The sequence below is a fragment of the Engystomops pustulosus genome, chromosome 2 (assembly GCF_040894005.1).
Source record: "Engystomops pustulosus chromosome 2, aEngPut4.maternal, whole genome shotgun sequence".
In the NCBI taxonomy this organism is placed as follows: Eukaryota; Metazoa; Chordata; class Amphibia; order Anura; family Leptodactylidae; genus Engystomops; species Engystomops pustulosus.
The window spans coordinates 24,614,142-24,636,710 of NC_092412.1; the positions used below are offsets into that span (position 1 = coordinate 24,614,142).

At 43.0% G+C, this 22,569-nt stretch overlaps 1 protein-coding gene across 3 annotated transcripts in view; it reads right to left on the bottom strand.

Moving 5' to 3' along the window:
- Window positions 1-22,569, bottom strand: part of DLG2 (discs large MAGUK scaffold protein 2) — an 860,202-nt gene that overhangs the window by 716,372 nt on the left and 121,261 nt on the right. For 2 of the 3 annotated variants that reach the window (XM_072134001.1, XM_072134002.1), the window contains exon 4: window positions 21,526-21,618. In XM_072134001.1, the coding sequence (XP_071990102.1) occupies window positions 21,526-21,618 (93 nt within the window). Of the gene's footprint in view, window positions 1-1,883; window positions 2,442-21,525; window positions 21,619-22,569 lie in introns of those variants that run through there. The other variant, XM_072134007.1, reaches the window with a different exon arrangement.

Below are 22,569 nucleotides of genomic sequence, written 5' to 3' on the forward strand. Positions count from 1 at the left end.
TTGTATTGTATAAAAACAATAAAGAAATATCTGATTTAAAAAGAATAAATAAATAAAATAGTAAACGCATAAGTCACTTTTAACAAACTAAGGCTACATTCACTCTAAGGTGTGCCCGCAGCACCATAGAACGGCGGGCACACGTCGGCGCCGGGGAGAGGAGGAGGGGGTGAGCGCTGCTCTCCCCGCCCCTCTCCATAGAGATAGGGTTAGCGCCATATTCCGGAGAAATATAGCACATGTCCTATCTTTTCCTGGGGTACGGAAAGGTACTGTGCCGCACCGTACCTCTCCCGTACAGCGCTGTGCGCCCATTGCCGGCCTATGGGGGACGTATATCCAACGTATATATGTTCCTCATACAACTGTGTGAATGTGAGTCTAATCCTTGGGGTGGGGGGCTCCAGGAAGTACAGGCAGTCCTCGGGTTACATATAAGATAGGTAATTTGGGTTTGTTCTTAAGATGAATTTGTACGTAAGTCGAAACTGTAAAGTTTATAATTGTAACCTCAGCCAATAATTTTTTGGTCTCTGTGACAATTGGTGTTTAAAAATCTTGGGTTGTCATAATAACCTAAGTTAACAATAAAGCTTCATTACAGACAAGTTTGACAACTGTTACAGTTCATGATCTGATCATTGTAGCCTGAGATTAGAGTACAGTAAATTACCAACATCTTAAGGTCCCTTTGTAACTAGGGGTCGTCTGTAAGTCGGGTGTTCTTAAGTCGGGGACCACCTGTAGTGTGCATCAAATACAGGCAGTCCCCGGGTTACGTACAAGATAGGGTCCGGAGGTTTGTTCTTAAGTTGAATTTGTATGTAAGTCGAAACTGTATATTTTATAATTGTAGATTCAGACAAAAAAAAAATTGGCACCAGTGACAATTGGAGTTTAAACTTTTTTTTTTTGCTGTAATTGGACCAAGGATTATCAATAAAGCTTCATTACAGACACCTTACAGCTGATCATTGCAGTCTAGGACTATAGTAAAGCATCCAGAGAGCTTCACCAAAGGTCAGAGGGGTCTGTCTGTAACTATGGGTTGTCTGTAAGTCGGGTGTCCTTAAGTAGGGGACCGCCTATACTTTCAAAATTTTAAAATCATTGATAAATAATTTTTTTTTTTAAAGTGCAAATGCACATCATTATAAACTTCATCAGTGGGGCATTTCACGTCACAAAATTTATGTGAAAAAAATGATTCCATTTTTTTTTTTTTTTTTAATTTAATTACATAACGTTACTCAATTTATGTGAAAAAAATTATTCCAAATTTTTTTTAAAAAAAATTAAATTACATAACGTTACTCAATTTATGTGAAAAAAATTATTCCAAATTTTTTTTTTTTTAAATTTAATTACATAACGTTACTCAATTTATGTGAAAAAAATTATTCCAAAATTTTTTTTTAAAAATTAAATTACATAACGTTACTCAATTTATGTGAAAAAAATTATTCCAAAAATGTAAAAAAAAAAAAATTAAATTACAAAACATTAGTCGATTTATTTGAAATAAATAATTCTGAAAAAAAATTACAAATTTAATTACAAAGATACTGGTATATCTATTTTGAAAAATTATTTTTCTAAATTTTTATATATATATTTTTTTTTAGTACATTCAAACAAAATACTAGTTTTAAAAAATCTCAACCCTGTGTTGAGAATATTAACTACAAATGATAAGAAAAAAAAAAAAAAGATGAAGGAGAGAGACACTTGTCCACAGCATTGGGTAAACTGCTTGCACCGGGGGAGATTTGTCAATGGATCTGCTGCAGTCTCGATCCTGCTCTCACTACTTCACCTCAGCAGCAGCAGCAGCAGCTATGGTCATACACACACACAGAACGCACAAAGATCTGCAATCCTACCTTGGTTGTCACAATGCACAGACAATCCATTGCTGCTTCGCTCGACTGGTTAAATCACAAATCATAAGCGAATCGCGGAAAATCTTTCTCGTTACAGACGAAAAGCCAGAACAAAACAGGAATCTCCGAAGGCTGTGGAGGCTGAATGTATGTACGTGTGTGTATGTGTGCCGGGGATTTTTTTTTTTTTTTTTTTTTCCTTTCTTTCCGATGGGCCCTTCAATAGGGAATGCAAGTCTTCCTTCTCCGCTGCGCTAAAGGCATCCCTGGATGACACAGGTATCTGCTAATCCACTAGAGGTAAAACTTCCAGGCGTGAATGCAGCATGACTCAGGTTACTTTTCTGATCTCGGCAGGAGCAAATGACAAAAAGGCAGAAAAAAAAAATGCAAAAAAAAAAAAAATGTTCAGACTTTAAATAGTGAGCACGCTTTCCAGAATACTAAACTGCTTCATCATGCCCAACGCCACACACTGCCAACTTATCTCATGTAACTACAGGGCAGAGAGATTAAAGGGGCAATCCCTAAAATCCTGCCCAATACCAGGCGCTCCCTACACTCTCACTACAAGGAGGGCACGATTTAAAAAAAAAAAAAAAACAACTTGGAACACGTCTAATTTAAAGGCAGCTTCTGCTAAGTATACACGCCATCTGTTTGGATGCCGTGTAGAGAGCGGCTTCTGCAAACAGGAAGACGTAAAAGACGGCAGGAATCTTAACTCTATCATTACCCAGTGTTTGAAAACATATATAAAATCTTATACAAATAGAAATAAGATGCAACTTACCATTAGTCCAAAAATAGGAAAAATATACATAGATGTGGCACCAATTAAACATTCCCTGTTGGTCAGGACAGCAGAAATAGCTCTACTACATCCATTCACTCACTCACACACAGCTCTGCTAGATTCTTTCACTCACACACACACATCTCTACTACATCCATTCACTCACTCACACACAGCTCTGCTACATCCTTTCACTCACACACACACACACACATCTCTACTACATCCATTCACTCACACACACACACACACATCTTTACTACATCCATTCACTCACACACAGCTCTGCTACATCCATACACACATACAGCACTACTACATCTATTCACTCACTCACAAACAGCTCTGCTACATCCATACACACACAGCACTACATCCATCCATTCACTCACACAAACACACACAGCACTGCTACATCCATTCATTCACACAACTCTACTACACACACAGCTCCACTGCAACCATTCACACTTCATGCTATATTCACTCACTCAGGTCTGCTAAATACATTCACTCACATGAACACAGATAACACTGCTACATCCATTCATGCATGCATATCTCTTCTTCCTGCCCAGTCCAAGCCATAACTTTTTCTCTGGCATTATCCTATGGTACTGTGAAAGGGTTTAAGGACCTTGCAGTAACACAGGAAGCACGTGACCAGTCACATGCTTCTGATGTCACTCTAGGTCCTGCAGTGAAACTCATGTCGGGACGATGGTTAGAGGGAAAGAGCAGTGCAGAGGCTCTGCTCTCTCAGAGATCATGTGAAGAACTTTATCAGCGCTTCACCCGATCTCCAGGTCAGTGGTCTAGAGGGTCTAGCAGTGCTGGATCCTCCTCACCTAAAGGACTAAAAGACACAAGCACATTTTAGCAAGATTTTTTAAAGTGCACCTTGTCCGAAAGCTATGGTATTTTGACTGGAAAAATTCTTAAAAAGGGCTCATTTCACTTTGATTAATCCTTGTTTTGTGTCTGGGGGACCCCTAGAGATTAGTTGGGAAATCAGCTGGAAGTGGTTTATTTCCCTGCAGTGCCTCCACAGGGGGGAAAGCATGACTGTAATGATGGGGTGGCTAGGGGCACAAGGAAGGGCAGACAGGACAGCAGACCCCAAACTGAGACCCCAAAATTGTCACCTACCTACTTACTGGGCACAACCCTAGGGCTTACTGGGCCAGGGCTGAGCTGCAGAGGGTTAATAAATCCAAACACAGCAGAAACCTAAGCCACAGTTCACACACAGGTAACACAACCAGAAATGATTGCGACGTAATCCGCCATCCGTGGAGAAGATCTTGGTATTGGGCCAGATTTACTAATAGTAAGCACTACGACTACAGGCAGTTTGCCTCACTATCCTGCAGAGAGTGCCAGATTCATGAAGACCGGAGCATAAGCTGTGTGAACCAGTTTTTTTTACCTGTGCCATAAAGGGGCACCCGTTCCATACAACTGCTCTGGAGCATCTCATTGAGGCATTGGGCATGTAGTATCAAGTGTCCAATTCCTCTACAGCACCTCCGCAGGAGAAATAAAGTACTACACATTTTGTATTTTGTAAAGTGAGACTTTACAATCCTTTTTAGCTCTTGTTTGTTGAAACTCGATGCCCCATTCAAAGAAGGATGGATCCTAATCACCCATATAGAGAGAACTTTAGTTCAGAACTGGAATGGAATTGAGTCAACAAATGTTTTATTTGGGGGATGAGACTTAGAATTTTACTGTAACTGACACCAAACCTACGAGTAAATTGTGCCCCAAATCTATACCATCTCATAGCTCGATAGTCTAGTATCTTTAAGTTGAATTTGTCTGTAAGTCAGAACTGTAAACTTTATAATTGTAACCCCAGACAAAAAAATTTTTGACAATTGTTTCTTAAAAATGTTGGGTTGTCATAAGAACCAGGATTACAATAACAATAAAGCTTAATTGTAGACAGCGTTGGTAAGTGTTACAGCTGATCACTGTAGCCTAGGGCTAAAGTACAGTAAATTACCAACATCCAGAGGTCTGTTTGTAACTAGGAGTCGTCTGTAAGTCAGGTGTTCTTAAGTAGGGGACTGCCTGTATGTGGCAAAGGTAGATATTCTGCATCTTGATGTTTCTGCTAAAGACTGAGGTAGCAGAGGTAGCACCCAAGCTCTGTGCATAAAAGGACCCAAAGGTGCCAGAATTACTTTGGCCTTGTTATGAATCAGTATCAAACCCTTGGGGGTTTTCAGTGACCTCTCCGGTTTTCAGATAACATACATCCCCTCTGCTAAGGTTGTGCCATTTTACTCTGCCGAGAATTGCTCTGTCTTTAATCAGACTGCACAAGTATAAAACCAATGCTCAAAAGGTGTCACTATCTCTCATGAATAATTCAGCCCGATCCCCTGTCTGTCTATTGTTGCGGAATGTGTTATGTCGGAGACATCGGCACTCATTCTTCCCATAAAACACATCACCGATCCCAATGCCATGTATATAAGGCCAAACAGAATGTTCATATGAGATATTATTACTGAATATCACTGTATATTTTTTTTAAAAATCCTTAAACAAGTTAATATGCCTTTAGATTGTGTACACTTATAGTTACCATGATGTCATGAGTGATGTCATGAATGTCATATACTTCTAAATCCCCTACAATCCATTCACGATGTTCATGCTTTCAATGGTTGCACACATGTGTGTGTATGGAACAACCAGAAGGAAATCTACCATTAGTTTTCATGCATTGTGAAGCAAACATACCTAGAGAATGCTATAGCTACAGTGATGCAGAAACATATCTTGTTTTATCCCTGTGCTGAGTGGTTATGCTCAAGAAACAATTATAAAATTCAGGACATTGGGAAAGCTGGGTTGCATGTAGGCTGCCGTTCATAAACACATTACACAGAGGTTCCTGAACTGTCCAGACAGGACTAATCAACCTGAGCTGGATCACTCATACACATCTCCTGGGGGGTGGTGCAGCAAATGATTATTTCTGCCCGTCAGGGACAATACTGCTGCATGAGGACCCTGCCCGGTAGGAAGTGATGCCAACGGCCTCATTGCCAACCAAGGCCCTGCCCCTATCAACTTGCTATAGACAGTCAATCACACACCCCTGAGACCCCTGTTTGCTGTATCCGAAATTAGACATCACCAGGCCCATATGGTGGCATAAATCACAGGCTTCCATCGATTATAGGAAACAGGGTCCCCCTTGTCGAAATCCCAGTGGTTGGACCTCCACTTTGGTTGGGGGTCTTACCTCACTGACCAATTAGTGGGAGTGGTAGGGTCCTGTTCCATCTAATTGATGGAGAAGCAGGTTGAGTGCACCATTTCATCTCTGGACCTCTCTTAGAAAGCACCCGTTGTTCCATCAATTATGGGGAACAAGTGCTCTTCCTTATAATCCCAGTGGTCAGTGTTATCCTATGAAAAGGGCATAACACATATACTTGGGACAATGGGGCTCATTTGTTAAGGGTCTGAATGCCGCACTTTTGTCGGGTTTCCCGAATTGCCCCGGGATTTTGGGGCATGCGATCGGATTGTGGTGCATCCGTGCCGGCTTTCATGTGACAGAAATCGGGGGACGTGGCCGTCGGACAACCCGACGTATTCGGAAAAACTGCGGAATTTAAAAAGCGATTTGTGTCGCAAGATCAAGCACTTACATTCACCGGGAAGAAGAAGGTGAACTCCGACGGACCTTAGTGCGCCCGACCTGGATATCGGCACACAATCTTAGTGAATCCCGGCAGACCCGAATCCTCGTCGGACAACGCGCCGCGGGATCGCGACTGGACCGGGTAAGTAAATGTGCCCCAATATCTTTAACTTTCACTTATTGCAGCTGCCATAGAGCAAGTCCACCTGCTCTATGGGAATGGCTTTTTTCATTAAAATAATTCAGTAAATAATGAATTTTTTGATGATTGGCGTCGAGGCAGGACAGGTGTATGATGGATACATGGGGTACGACCAGATCCATCAGAGAAGACATAAATGTCATTTACTTTATGGAATAACCTCGGTTGGGGTAGAGGCGCTTTTCCGATTTCCCAGATGCTTGTCCGCACTTAGCCGGCCACATTACAAGCTAATTGCTCATTTGTGACTTAATGGCCGATGTGCAGAGGACAAAGGGTTGCGGCATTCAATCACATCCAGATTGCTTTTAGAAGGATGTTCAGTGAACCACGGCTCTGATTTCACATCAGATGTTGAGATGCCTGAAGAGGAGAAAACAATTTAATCCTTAAATAAAGAAAGCGAATCTTAATTCACCGAACAGTTAAATAGTCACTAATCTTAAAGAAGAATTATGGATCTGGAGAAGGTCCTGGAATCACCAGCTGTCCAAGCTGTACAGGGAAGAAACCTGCTCCTATAGATGTGTCACTCACAGAACTGGCCATGACTTCTAGAATCTAGAACAATAGATAAATCACCGGAACTCAATGAATATTACGATGGTGTTTATTACTATTATGTCTATGACTAATGGGCTGCTGGCAATGGTGGTCACCGGGTCACTGGAAAGGACAATGAATCTGCATTAGCAGCATTGGTGGGAGGTAGAAGATAGATGACTAAGGAATGGCGGAAAAATTAAAGGACGAGGGGAAGGAGAGAGGAAGGAATGAAGGAAGAATGTAAAGAAGAAGAAAGAGAAAGGGAAAGTGAAAACAGGGAGGGAGGAAGAAGGAAATAGAGAAGAAGTAGAGAAGGAAGAAAATAGAGAGGAAGACAAGGAGAAAGAAAATAGAGAGGAAGAAGAGAAGAAAGGAAATAGATAGGAAGACAAGAAGAAAGGAAATAGAGAGGAAGAAGAGAAGGAAGGAAATAGAGAGGAAGAAGAGAAGGAAGGAAATAGAGAGGAAGAAGAGAAGAAAGGAAATAGAGGGTCGGGAATAAAGGATATAGAAAGGAAGGAAAGATGAAGTAAATAGAGAGGAGGAATGGAAGGAAATAAGGAGAGGAAGGAAAGAAGTCGGAAGAGAAAAGGTAGAAAAGGGAAGAAGGCAAGAAGTAGGAGCAAATGAAAGCAGTAAGGGAAAGAAATAAGGAAGAGACAGTGAACTGCGGATACAGCGGGAACAGAGAAAGAAGAAAGGAAGAACCAACGGCAGAAGGAATAAAGAAAGATGGAACCGAGAATGGAAGAAGGAAGTGAGAAAATGAAGGAAAAGAAGATGGATAATATTGATAGGAAGAGAATGGAGGAAGGGGAGCAAAAAAGGAAAAGATTAAGTTGGAGGGAAGGAAGGAAAAGGGGAGTTAGTACAGAAGGAAACAAATAAGTAAAAAACAAAATAAAGAAAAAAGAGGTATAAGAGGGAAGATTGAATCCCGCTCTTATGATACTACAATCACATGTAAAGTAGAGTTTTGGTTCTGATGTAAAAATTTCTTGTTATTCTTAAACTGAAGCCAAGCACATTTTATTCTAATTTCCTGTTCGGGTCAGATTGGAGTAATTCAGCAATTTCCTATAATTTAGTAAAAGCACAGTCTGCATTGTGCTGTAATTTGTGCTTTGCTCTGCCACCATCTATTTTGTAGTCTGATTTATCTTATTATATTTAAATGATAGCGTTCACTGTCATCCGTGCGGCTCTTCTAGTGGATGTCATCACAGCGTCGGCTCAATGGCTGCCAGTCGCCTTTGTCTGATGAAACATCCAGTAAGCTTGCTGTGTTATTGCGGAAACAATCTAAGGAATAACATGTAAGCACATGGAAAGAAGATGCACACTTCTTGGGACTTCTTGCCACTTATTGGGAGTATTCTCTGGGGTTACTGGGGAGCACTTATGGAGGTCTGGCTTGTGTGATGAAGAAGGTAGCGGATGACTACATGAGAACATCAGCCCAGAGGGTTATAACAACACTAACAGGGTGGTCTACCGGGAGAGAGAGCAATGTGTCTGTGGCCCCATGAGGGTGGAAATCTATTACTCTTACCTATGGGAAGGAGAGAAAAGTAAAAAGGAAGGTGGCAGGGAAAAAACATAGTGAGGGGAAAAAATGCAAGAAAGGAAGGAGGGGGGAAGGTAGGAAGGAAAAAACTGCAGGCGGGATGAAGAATGGTTTAAAGGAAGAAGGAACAGTGAGGGAAGGTAGGAGGTAAATAAGGAAGCAGGTAAGGAAGGAAGGAAGGAATTAAGGAAGACGGTAAAGAAGGAAGGAAGGAAGGACGTAAAGATGGCATAAGGGCAGTAGGGAGGAAAGGTAGAAGAGAAGGACGTAAAGAAGAAGGAAGGGAGGAAAGGGGTTGGAGGAAAGAAAGGAAGGTGGTAGAGAGGAAAGGAAAGAGGGAGCAAAGGAAGTAAGGAGGTAAAGAAGGAAGTAGGGTGGTAGGAAGAAAAGGTAGAAGGGAAGGACGTAAAGAAGAAGTAACTGAGGAAAAGGGTTGGAGGAAAGGAAGGAAAGTGGTAGAGAGGAAAGGAAGGAGGTAGCAAAGGAAGTAAGGAGGTAAATAAGGAAAGAGTAAGGAAGGAAGGTGGTAGAGAGGAAAGGTAGGAGGGAAGGAGTAAATGAAGTAAGAAGGGAAGGAAAAAGGTAATATGGGAGAAAATGGAAGGACATAAGAAGTAAGGAAGAACAAAGAAATGTAGAATAGATTAAGCCAGGGAGGAGGGGTGAATGAAAATAAAGTAGATATAGAGAATGGGAGAGAAAAAGTAGGGGAAATGGAAGTAGGGAAGTTAGGTAGTAAGAAAGAAAAAGAAAGAGGGGAAGGAAATCAGGAAGAAATAAATCCCAGAGGTGGAGACCCCACGTATCCTAAGAGTATATCAGAAATGCTTGTTACTTATTGCATGTGATAGAATTGTTGGTAATGTAATTATCTAATACGTTCCAGAACAAACCTTGGTATAAAGAGTCTTCCCAGCTGTAATCCTTCATTGTGGAGATACTTACCTGTAGCTTTCATTCTTGAGTAGTGACAGGCCCTATTGGTGAGGGGGCCTCATCTCCATACACAGGCCGGTACCATGTGGCACATCCACTTACAGATCCCATAAAGGATCTAGGAGGGGTTTACTCGGGGGGGGGGGGGGGGGACCAAGCCTCTCTGCTGCCTGAGCCAAAGAATTATATACTGTGCTTAGTAGAAATATTAATTTGGGGGACCCAAATTTTCCAGCAGGCCTCAGTCTAAAAAAAAAACCTTTCCTGCAGCTGCCCCCTTTTTTCTGTCTTCATATGAAGAGGGCTACAAAAAGGGGGACACTATAATACCCGTTTTCTATATCCACACACACACGTATAAGAAGAGCACCTAATTTACTGGATTATAAGACCCAGAGAGGGAAATGCAGCCGCTACGCTTTAATAAAATGTCCAGCAGCATCTGCACCTCATTCATGAAATATCCACAGCAGAGCCCCCCTTTAAATGCATATTCACAGCAGAGCCACCCCTTTAATGAAATGCCCACAGCAGATACCCCATGTTAATGAAAGGTCCTCTACATAGCCCCCTCAGTAATGAAAGGTCCTGGGCAGAGCCCCCTCTATACTTACCTCCGGCTTCTTCTCCCTGCAGCTCTGTCTTCATCTCTTCCTGGCAGTTGTGCACACACTATGATGTCACCCGGCTATGAAACCGCGTGATGTCATAGTGTGTGCGCGTGGGCAGGGAAGAAGATGGAGCCGCCAGAGAAGAAGAAAGGGATTTTGGCTGTGGCCAGGAGAGGGGAGAGAGAGGGGCAGCACTGCCCCATGATGTAGCCCCCCCTTCCTCTCCAGAAGGATATGCCGCCCGAGGAGACTTTCTCAAGTTGCCTGGGTTCAGTATAGACCATACATAGGGGGACCTCCCTGCCAGAGCCTTTATCAGCAATATACGAAATTAGGAGAAAAAGAAACAAGATTGGTGCCCAACTACATTCAGTTAACCCCTTATATCTTGCACCCCTTATTCACAAATTGGGTTCTCCTGTGGAACTTGTTAATTGTAAATTGCACTGAGGTAATGCGGAGATGTGAGAGATGAAGGGGCTGACAGCAGTCACTCACATTAATTACACCCATCACTCCGTGCCGTCTTCCCCGGAGCAGGAATAAGAGGAAGATGATGTGATACAATTATATTATTCTTTACCTGGATAGAACATTAGCGCTTTTATACAGGATAATGGAGTCAATTAACCAAACTGCATCACCTCTTCTTGTACAATAAATGATCATGTTATTGGGGAGAGGTCTCTTGAGGTTGGTTAAAAATCTAAAAATCCAGTATGTCCTGTTAGTGTCCCATTGGCAGCCTGGGCACATACTATACTATACAGTGACTGGGGTAATCTTCTTATATTTGTTATCCATGGTCTCCTTCCATCTAAAATTAATTTTTTTAATTATGCTAAAGAGCCACATTGGCTCCTGGAGGTGTTTCCAGAGCACCTCAGTGTTGTAGCTTCACATGCTGTTACACTGTCTCTTCCTCCCCTCAGCATTTCCCCCTGCTTCTGTTTGATATAATCTCACTGCAGCAGAGGAAGTTTCAATACATGGTGGGAGGGGGGGGGAGCTCTTTCAGGCAGTGTAACAGCCTGTGAAGCTACAGCACAGAGGGGCTCTGGCAATGCCCCCCAGAGCCCTTCTTTCTCATTAGCACAATTTTAAAAGTTGAGTCATAGTGGCCCTGATTTCTAAAGATGGATTTTGATGGTGAATCTGTTTTAAGGCATGAAGGGGGCAACAGTACACAGGGCTATAGCAAAATCTATTGATATGAGGATAAGTCGTCAATGGAACAGCCCTAGAAATGCAACTTTTTGAGTGCACCCTCATTTTGCATAGCTTATAGTGTCCTCATCTTGCATAATATGTTACCCCATGTTACAACTTTTCTAACTTTCTTAGGCTTAGTATCCAATATACTGGTGTGTACTGTGTCCTAATGTCTGCAGGCTGATTTCTATAGTGTTCATTTCACACCGATCAGGCTAAAGTGCTGTGTGATCTCCTGTATTCTCCGGCGTATAGATGAATGTGATATAGTGCTTGTAGCAGCTCCAGGCAAGATGCTTTTAAAAAGCTATAAAAGATCTGTGTGTAAAGTCATAATGGCTTACAGAGCAGAGTCCGCTTCAATATTTACTGTACTAGAACCTGGAAAAATGTATTCTGCTCTCCGGAAAATCCTGGAAAATCCTTGTGTGGATCTCCTCTCTTTATTTGCAGTAATAACAATGGCACTGACACACTGTGACGAAACAGCAGACCCATACAGCTCCAAATTAAACTAAGCAGAAGATGTCTCATAGTGTTGTTACAATAACTATGATGTGTCCAATAAAAGTAGCCCCTAAAAAACTCCAAAAGTGAACACAAAAGTCAAGGGGCCCCATAGTAAAACATAGTTGGGCCCCCCTTCCACTCTGGCATATCGACAATATATTTTAAATTATTTTTATAAAAGACTTCATTGATAAACTGCATGTATACACTGTATAGGATGTTCAAACTGGCTGCCTGCAACCACCACTAGGGGGAGCTCATTACATAGGAATGAATACAGTTCGGATTTATCTCAACGGAAGCCATACAAATCCTTTTGCATTGAACTCACCATAGTGGTGGAAACCTGAAAATACAAAAGTAATATTAGGAAGCATGAGCTTAGGGTTTTGTACACCTCATCCAAAGAGTGGGTATTCATACTTTAATGCCTCAACATATTGTTGATTTTTCAATTTATATGAGTTTTTATTTATGTCTTTGGGGTCTATATGATATGTATAAGATGGATGGACTTTAGGTCTGGTACGCCGATAGGCTGCTGCATTCCCCACATTTAGCTTATACCACTTACCTACAGGGTGTATGTAACAAAAAGGTTGGGACAGTGAAAGATCTTGTGAAATACACCTATATTTTTGGTTTTGCGATGCAATGGGGGTCATTTACTAATGGTCCGAATGGTGCATTTTCGTCAGTTTTCCCGAAAGTTTTTCCGACTTGCGCCGGATGGCCCTGGGATTTTGGTGCACGCGATCGGATTGTGGCGCATCTGGGTCGGCTTTCACGTGACAAAAAATGGGGGGGCGTGGCCAACGGATTTGGAAAAAAACCCACAGAATTTAAAAAACGAATTGTGTCGCAAAATCAATCACTCACATGCACTGGGAATAGGTTGGTGAACTCCGGCGGACCTCGGCGCAGCAGTGACACCTGGTGGACATCGGACGCATGACCTTAGTGAATCGCTGGAAGACCCGAATCCTCGTCGGAGAACGCGCCTCTGGATCACGACAGGACCGGGGAAGTAAATGTGCCCCAATGTGTATTAGGTGAGATAGACCACTGTCCGACCTTTTTGTTACACCTTGTATCTAGATTATATTAGTGAAGGTGTCGAAATTTCTGAAAATTACATTACTGTAGGAAAGATGATATATTTTCTCAGCGGAAACTTATATCGAAATATAATGAAGAATAATCAGGAATGAGGCTCTGCGCTCCAGTAGATTCACATTCAGCTCTAGTTCCATTATTATTTTTCTATATGTTTTTTTTTTAATTTGCCCCCTGATGATTACTGCATTATCACCGAGAATAAAAGGGTACATTTTATTGTCCCTTCTGTCTTCTTCAACTGATGAGTGGTTATTTGAAGCTGCTTGGTCCTTAAAGGGGTATTCCCATGAAGATGAATTTCTTATATGTACTCAGGATAACAAAATAACACATTCTCTAATTCACTGTTATTAACAAAAATGCAGCATTTCACATATATAATTCCAACCTGTCTCTATCACTCCTGCTGTACACAATTTCAGTTGCCACTTGACTCGACCCTGTAACTTCTAACTTTAGGATCGTGTGGCCGCCATCTTGAAATGTATGTGACAGCGTGGAGCTGAGATTTCTGTGTCTCTCTGCTGTGTGCCTGTAGCCACGCCCCCTGAACGGAGCTCAGAGACACTCACTGATCACATCCTGCCAGGAGATCGTGAGTAGAGAGGAGCTGCAAACTACAAAGAGATAAGTGATCTGGGGGAAGGGGGAGGCAGACAAACATCTGTGAGATGTAGCAGGGCTTAAAGTGTAACAGTGTAAAAGTCTATCAGCCTCTGTCTGTCAGGCTCTGTGTAATCTCATGCCTCTCTGATCCGTCTAATCTCCCCTTCTATGTGTCAGTGTGTTATTACAATGTCAGAAGCCAGATAAAAGTGTATATACTTCTGTTCCCTGATAATGTAACCCCATTGTGACCCTAGAAATAGATGGATCATAATGGGGGTAATTTACTAAGGGCCTGATTCGCGTTTTCCCGACGTGTTACCCGAATATTTCCGATTTGCACCAATTTCCCCTGAATTTCCCCGGGATTTTGTCGCACGCGATCGGATTGTTGCGCATCGGCGCTGGCATGCACGCGACGGAAATTGGGGGGGCGTGTCCGAACGAAAACCCGACGGATTCGGAAAAACCGCCGCATTTAAAAAAAAATCTGTCGCGGAGCTTGCACTTACCTTCACTCAGCCCGGCTCGGTGTATTCCAGTGCGTTCCGATGCTTTTCAGCGCAGCAGCGACACCTGGTGGACGGCAAAGGAACTACCTTAATGAATCCCGGCCGGACCCGAATCCAGCACAGAGAACGCGCCACTGGATCGCGAATGGACCGGGTAAGTAAATCTGCCCCAATGTGTCTGCTTAGACAGTCCCAGCCCACATCCTATTTTGCACTGACTAGCCTAGGGAGTGATAGGAACTAAAACAGCAATAACACTGAATAACAGTGTAAAGTAAGGGGTTAAAATGATCTCTATTGTGTAAACATCAAGAGGGGATTGAGATGTGAGAATTGCATATAAATTTACAAACTGATTGTTTAACATTGCAGCCATGGAGAAAAGCGATTTTTTAATCATGGTTTTTAATAAAGTATCTATTCTGGGTTAATTTAAAAGGCAGGTTCTCTTTAACGCAAACAACAAGTAATGCAACGAGTACCGTATATACTCGAGTATAAGCCGACCCGAGTATAAGCCGAGACCCCTAATTTTACCACAAAAAACTGGGAAAACCTATTGACTCGAGTATAAGCCGAGGGTGGGAAATGCATTGGTCACAGACCCCCCAGTATATAGCCAGCCAGCCCCCAGTAGTATACAGCCCAGCCTGCCCCCAGTAGTATACAGCACAGCCTGCCCCCAGTAGTATACAGCACAGCCTGCCCCCAGTAGTATACAGCACAGCCTGCCCCCAGTAGTATACAGCACAGCCTGCCCCCAGTAGTATACAGCACAGCCTGCCCCCAGTAGTATAGAGCCGTGCCCCCAGTAGTATACAGCCGTGCCCCCAGTAGTATACAGCCGTGCCCCCAGCAGAATAAAAAAATAAAGTTATATACTCACCGTGCGCCCCGATGCGCAGCGCTGCTCCCCCGATGACATCGCGGCTCCTATTCTTGCTTCAGCTTGCTGGGCGCCGTCATGTTCTTCTCGCGGGCGGCGCCTAGTATGACGCGCCGCTGCTGACGGAAGAAGAACAGCCGGGAAGCCAGAAGAGGAGCCGCAATGACATCGGGGGAGCAGCGCTGCGCATCGGGGCCACCGGAGGGTGAGTATATAAGTTTATTATTTTTTTAGTCAATTTTAGTCAGTATTGACTCGTGTATAAGCCGAGGGGACGTTTTTCAGCACATTTTTTGTGCTGAAAAACTCGGCTTATACACGAGTATATACGGTATGTATTAGTTATAGTTTTTGATCCCTAGTGGAGTAAATTGGCACAGGGTATATGCTGATGTCTGAAGTCAAGTGATAACCAGGATTGTAGTTAGCAATGGGCCAATAAAATGTTGTACAACACTTTGATCGTCTCTGACATCTCACAATGAAAGCATTGTAAACTCTTCACCCCACTCTCTGCACTATGATTTATGACACAGGTTACCAGACTTGCCCTTCCCTTGCATTTATGAGATTATTAACCTTTTATTGTCAGAAGTAGCAGTAGGTCACTATACACTGGGTACAGAAAGCATTCAGTCCCCTTTAAATGTTTCACTCTTTGTTTCATTGCAGCCAATTGGTAAGATCAAAAAAGTTCTATTTTTACTGATTAATGTACACCCAATCTTGACAGAAAAAAAATTCTATTGTAGATATTTTACTAATTTATTACACAAGACAAATTTAAATATCACATGGTCATAAGTATTCAGACCCTTTGCTGTGACACTCAAATTTAACTCACATGCTGTCATTTCCTTCTGATCCTCCTTGAGATGGCTCTACTCCCATTAGAGTCTGGCTGTGTTTAATTAGACTGATTGGATTTGATTAGAAAAGGCACACACCTGTCTATATAAGACCTCACAGCTCAAAGTGCATGTCAGAGGATATGAGAATTCATGAGGTGTCCTCCATAATCCTTGAACGGGAAAAGTTTGAGGCGCCCACAACTCTTCATGGACCTGGCCTGGTTCGCCTTCCAACAAGACAATGACCCTAAACACACAGCTAAAATAACAAAGCAGAGGCTTCAGAACATCTCTGTGGCCATTCCTGACTGGCCCAGCCAGAGCCCGGACCTAAACAGCATCTCTGAAGAGACTTGAAAATGGCTCCACCAACGTTCTCACCATCCAACCTGAGGGATCTGTAGAGGTTCTGCAAGGAAGAAGCAGAGGATCTCCAAATCCAGGTGTGAAAAACTTGTTGCATCTTTCCAAGAAGACTCCTGGCCGCACCAGATCCAAAGCTGATTCTACTCAACACTGAGCAAAGGGGCCAAATACTTATCACCAGGGTCTGAATACTTATCACTAGTGGCTGAATACTTATAACCGGGGGCTGAACACATTGGGGTGACATCTGGGCAGTTTCCATGACATTGGTAGAAGGAGAGCCAAACCCATCTATTACTTCAGCACAAATAGGGCAAAGGAAGGTGAGCAATTCAACTGAATATGAATGTCCACTTTTAGCAGGACCTATCTGATTAGCTGGCATTGTTTCTACAAATTGTTTTGCATGGAAATCCTTGTCAGTCAATCAACAGTTAGATAAGGTCTTTTCTAATGTTTGTTAGGGGTTTCCCAAACCTCTTATCATAAATGAAGTGGCTGATCTTTGGGTATCTGGTCCCTGGGACCACCAGTGATCAGATTAACAAGAGCTCAAAATTTCTTGAGAGTGCCCAGGGTAAATGTTTGGCCATTCTCTTTCATTCACATCTAACAGGACTGTAATTTCTCGGAAAATCTCTTTAATATATTCATTAGTGTAGACATTGTTGGCTAATTTCGCTAAAAAAATGTTTGGCTGTGCTGCTTTGTCCCTATCTCAGCCACTTCTTCCTCAGTCCGGCATTCTGGTTGCTGAGAAGAAACTGTAGAAAAAAACAGGAGATCCAGACTAGGAACTGCAGGGTCAACAAGGGGTGAGGGGGCAGGGTAATGCAATCTGCTCATTCTCATCTTTGTTCAGTAACTACAGGAAGCAGCTCCTCCTTCTCAGCTCTGTCCTGTCTACTCTATGCCCTCATGTTCTCACACACAGTCCACCTATTCGCCCAAACAACCCTCTAGTACCATCCATAATCAGTCCCTGAACTTCACCCTCTGCTTTCTAGTGTTTGACAAGGCTATAGTCAAGTCAGTTAGATTAACAGTGTGCACACTATTTACTTCTGTGTGTGATCCTTGTCCTCCTGCACATCAACATTTTCATATCTTCTCTGTCCTGGGATGAGGGTCACTGTAACTGTAATTCATGTTAGTGTGGATGTGAAGATGTAAAACTTTATCAGGTTAGGGTCACATCTGGGTTGTATAGCAGAAACGATGTGGAGACAATTTAGCCTGAGATTCTTTGTCCTGATTGGCTGGGCTGCTAGTAATAGTGCATGAGAAGAGAGCTCAGTATTATGGGAAGTGAGAGAAGTTACTCTGACCTCAGTTGCCTTAGCTGACGTCACAACCAGGAAGTACCTGCCTACTTCAGAAGAAGATGGAGATGATTTTATAAGAAGGGCTGATAGATATTTCAGGATGGATCTCAGTCTAGGAAGAAGCCAACAGTATGATACTTTTATCATGCTTTTGTTGGAATTGTCATCTAAGGCTCTCTCCAGTTGTGCTAAATCTAGTTTTGTAACTTTGGAGTTGACTCTGATTAGCAGAAGGGGTATCTTGCTGTAGATCTGTATTGGGCTACTTGCAACCCACCTAACCAAGAGTTCCCCTTTTTGGGCCAAGCCATTATAAACCTGCCAGGACTCTAAAAAAATTGAAAATTAAGAACTATTGCCATGTACACCTGACCCATAGGGGCTGACGGATTAGGTTACCCTTTAAAATACATATAGTCCGGTAGAAAATCTTAATGTCCCATGTCCGATTATGTGAATATCACTCCACAGAAGGATGATTAGATGTAAAATATTCCAGATTGGTAACATGTTTTACATCAAAGAAGTTGCTTCCTCCCACATTCGTCTCTAGAGGATAATATGCAAAGTTTGTAGGGGTGGGGAGGGGAATTCAGAAAGTTCCCTGTAGTACAGTTCATTCATTAGCACATATGCTCAAGCCGGAAAGACCAATTTCCTCTGATCATTCACAATTTTTACACGTTGCCATGGAAACACCAAGGAATTTCATAACGCTATAAAAGGAAATCGGAATATAACGAAAGAAAGAAAAAAAAAAAAAAATTCCCGGCACCTCTAAAATATCTCCAGAACATGAGATAACTCTGTTTTTCGTGTATGGTCTCGCAGTACGGTAACCAATAGCAACAGTGACAATCCAGCCGGCAGGTTACATGTGGCGTATGTGGGCGTACATATTGATGTGCATGGATGAATAAGGGAGGAAGAACGACCTGAGCTAAATGTGTCTGCTGTCCGTGTAGAATTATACAGTGGGCTGAAACCGATCGGGAGCTACAGGCTCATAATGGGCTCTTCAATAAAATACACAAAATAGAATAACACAGCGAGAGAACAAACGTGGGCAACGCACACACCGCAGAGAGGGGAGGCGGGAATAATCCCCTGACTGCTACACAGGGATCTACAGGCACTGGATGCCTTATAGCATCAGGGGTCAAACATCTAGACCAAGGCAGGACAACATCTAAGTCAGGTCTGTATAGGGGACACTAAGGGGTAATCGAACTCAAAACTGCCAGGATCCATACGTAGATTCTGGATATACATAAGACTCCTTGGATCCATGGCAATAACTTTGGACCATCTAGAATCATTTCTGTGTATAGCAAGTATGCAATAATGGATGCAGAAGGGTCATTCTACATTCTAGTGCAGTGATGGGGAACCTTTTAGAGACCGAGTGCCCAAACTACAATCAAGACCCACTTATTTATCGATGAGTGGCAACACAGAAATGTAATTAGTGATTTGTACTCCCTGCTCTGTCACAGCTCACATTCATACCAGCCCCCTGAGGACACCAGCAGAAAATAGAAGAAATTTGGATAATCATTGTGCCTTCCCTCCAGAGTCCCATAAACAGGAGGAATTGTCTGGGGCCGGAGCAGGAGCTACAATGATAATCCAGATCTGTCCGCACATTCCCACTCCTCCAGTGGTCCCAGATAGTCCTGTCACTTTAAAATAGCTCTGTGCACAGCAAGTCCTGAACTGTCTGGGACTGCAGGAAGATACCTGGAGTCCTCTCTGGTGATGGCCTGAGTGCCCACAGAAAGGGCTCCGAGTGCCACCTCTGGCACCCGTGCCATAGGTTCGCCACCACTGCTGTAGAGGATATTCTGTAGACACAATTCCTTTTACACTAGAAAACTTTCTGTATCTGGTAATTTTACTTTAACCCCTTCCTTCCCATGCATATTGTAAGGCTATTAGCTTATTCATACAGAGGCTTATGGAGCTGTGTAAGGGGTCATTTTTTTTCGGGAGGAGATGATATTTTAAATTGCTACCATGTTGGTGAATGTACCACCTGTTGATCACTTTTTATAAATCTTTTATGTTGGCTAAAAAGTGGCAATTTGGCTATTTCCCATTATGGGAATTATTGTTTTTTTTATCTTGATTGAACAAGACTTTTGGGGCGCAGCGATACCTAACATGTTTAGGTATTTTTTCATTTATTTTTATATCAGTTGTAGGAAAGGGGGATTGATTTAAACTTGTATTCATTTAATTTTTTTTAACAGTTCTTCAGCCCCACTAGGGTACTTTGAACCTAGGGGGGTCCGATTGCTCCTACCATATAGTGCAATACTACTGTATTGCAATTAATGGCAGATTTGCTATGGATCTGTAACAGTGTGCCACTGGCAATATGTAGTAAACGCCGGTCTGTAAATAGAGGACTGTATCCTGTATCCAGGAATGTTACTATGAATCTAGAATGATCCCGCTGGAATGTCACTATCAATATTAAATGTGCACATAATCTGTACAGAAAAACACCATTCATTACTTATTTCTAAGACACAGTCAACTTATTCTGCCACATACAGTGGGGAAAATCCACAGATTTTGCATGTTTTCCCACCTTCAAAGAATGGAGAGGGATGTAACTTTTATCATAGGTACACCTCAACTGTGAGAGACAGAATCTGAAAAAAAAATCCAGAAAAACACATTGGGGGTAATTTACTAAGGGCCCGATTCGCGTTTTCCCGACGTGTTACCCGAATATTTCCGATTTGCACCGATTTCCCCTGAATTGCCCCGGGATTTTGGCGCATGGGATCGGATTGTGGCGCATCGGCGCTGGCATGCATGCGCCAGAAATCGGGGGGCGCGGCAGAACGAAAACCCGACGGATTCGGAAAAACCGCCGCATTTAAAAAAATAAATTGGTCGCACGGGCCATACTCACATGCACCACGATGAAGACGAACTCCAGGGCACCTCGGCGGACTTCGGCGCAGCAGCGATACCTGGTGGACATCGAGCTCAGGACCTTCATGAATCGCCGGAAGACCCGAGCACTCGTCCGAGAAGCCGCCGCTGGAGCGCGAATGGACCGGGTAAGTAAATGTGCCCCATTGTAGCAAGTCAGCAAGTCTTCCAGGTCCTGAAGCAGCAAAACCGCCAGAGACCATTGCTTTACGATGACTCCACCATAAGAAAGAGACTGGCGAGCGACTGCCTGCATTGCAGAGCTCCAAGATGAACAACAATGCTGAGTGGTGGTGAGAAGACCTAATATACAATGTTCAGGTCCATGCTGAACATTGGGAGTTCAGGGCAAGGAACCCGGAACCTGGTTCGACATTTAGGCTCACCTGGACAAGCTGCTTGATGGGCTGTTGTTGGGAATGACAATCCTAGGAAAAATGGCAGCAGGCATGTATTGGTGGCATTTAAGGGGTTAACACCAGTGATGGTGGATGTTAACGTTGTGTTTGGGTTCAGGTACTCACTAAACATTTATTTCAGGTTTGGCCGAACTCGCCGAACCTGAACCAAATGTGTCTGCTCATCACTACTGCAGAGCAAGAAGAGCGTAAATTTCGCCATGAAATACTTGATAACTGAGATATCTCATCATAAAAAAGATTAAAAGGCCATAAACATATAAGACTTACCAACATTCATAATCTTAACCATGATCTTCCCCAACTTAGAGCTGAATGGGGACTCATTTTGGTTGCCCACAGTTATCCACAGTGACTGATTTTGGTAATGTCACCATTTACTTTGTAAAAAATGTTCTGTGTTTTTCCATGGAGCTCTACCCTAAGGATAGATAAAGCCCTAATGGCAACCATATTAGCCGCAATAACCATTTTACCAAAAACATTCAACAAAAAAAAACACTGAATAAAAATTTCACTTCAGGACCAAAACCTTTTAGATCATAAGGCGTCACATTACCGTTCTCTTTGCTGTCATCCCCTCGTCCATAGGGTTCTCAGTATTGGGGTCATCGCTGGTTGTGTATCCATTGGATTCATTTAGGGCCTCCAGCTGTAAACAGAAATAAGGAGTTCACTTCAAAAACTTAAAGGGATCTTCAAGGATTAGAAAAACATGGCTGCTTTATACTAAAAAGCACCACCCCTGTCTATAGGTTGTGTGCAGTAGTGCAACTACTACGATTTTTTGGGAGAGAGTCAGTAGTGTTCAGCTCAATGTCAGGCTTCAGCTCCCGCCTGGATAAAGCAGAACAGGTCAAATGACAATGGGGCACATTTACTTACCCGGTCCATTCACTTTCCAGCGGCGGCTTCTCGGACGAGCGTTCGGGTCTTCCAGCGATTCATGAAGGTCCTGAGCCCGATGTCCACCAGGTGTCACTGCTGCGCCGAGGTCCGCCGAGTTGTGTCGGAGTTCACTGATCTCTTCCTGGTGCATGTGAGTATGGCGCGTACGACCAATTTTTTGTTTTAAATGTGGCGGTTTTTCCAAATCCATCGGGTTTTCGTTCGGCCACGCCCCCCGATTTCCGTCGTGTGCATTCCAGCGCCGATGCGCCACAATCCGATCGCGTGCGCCAAAAACCCGGGGCAATACAGGGAAAATCGGCGCAAATCGGAAATATTCGGGTAACACGTCGGGAAACCGCAAATCGGGCCCTTAGTAAATGACCCCCAATGTCTTATTTACTAAGGGACCGTGGATTGCACTTTCGTCGGATTTTAGAAATTTACGGGATTTGTGCGGCTGTGACAGGTATTTAACTGGGGATTGGGTCACACGCGAATGGATTGTGGCGCAGCTGCGCTGGATTTCATGCAACACAAATTGGAGGATGGGCTGTTGGACAATCCGACTTATTCGGACTAAACGCGAGATTTAATATTCAAATTGTGTCGTAACCAATGCACTTATATACACCGGGAAGAAGAAGGTGAACTCCGGCGGAAGCAACATTCAGGAAATCGGGCGCACAATCTTTGTGAATCGTGACACAGGGCA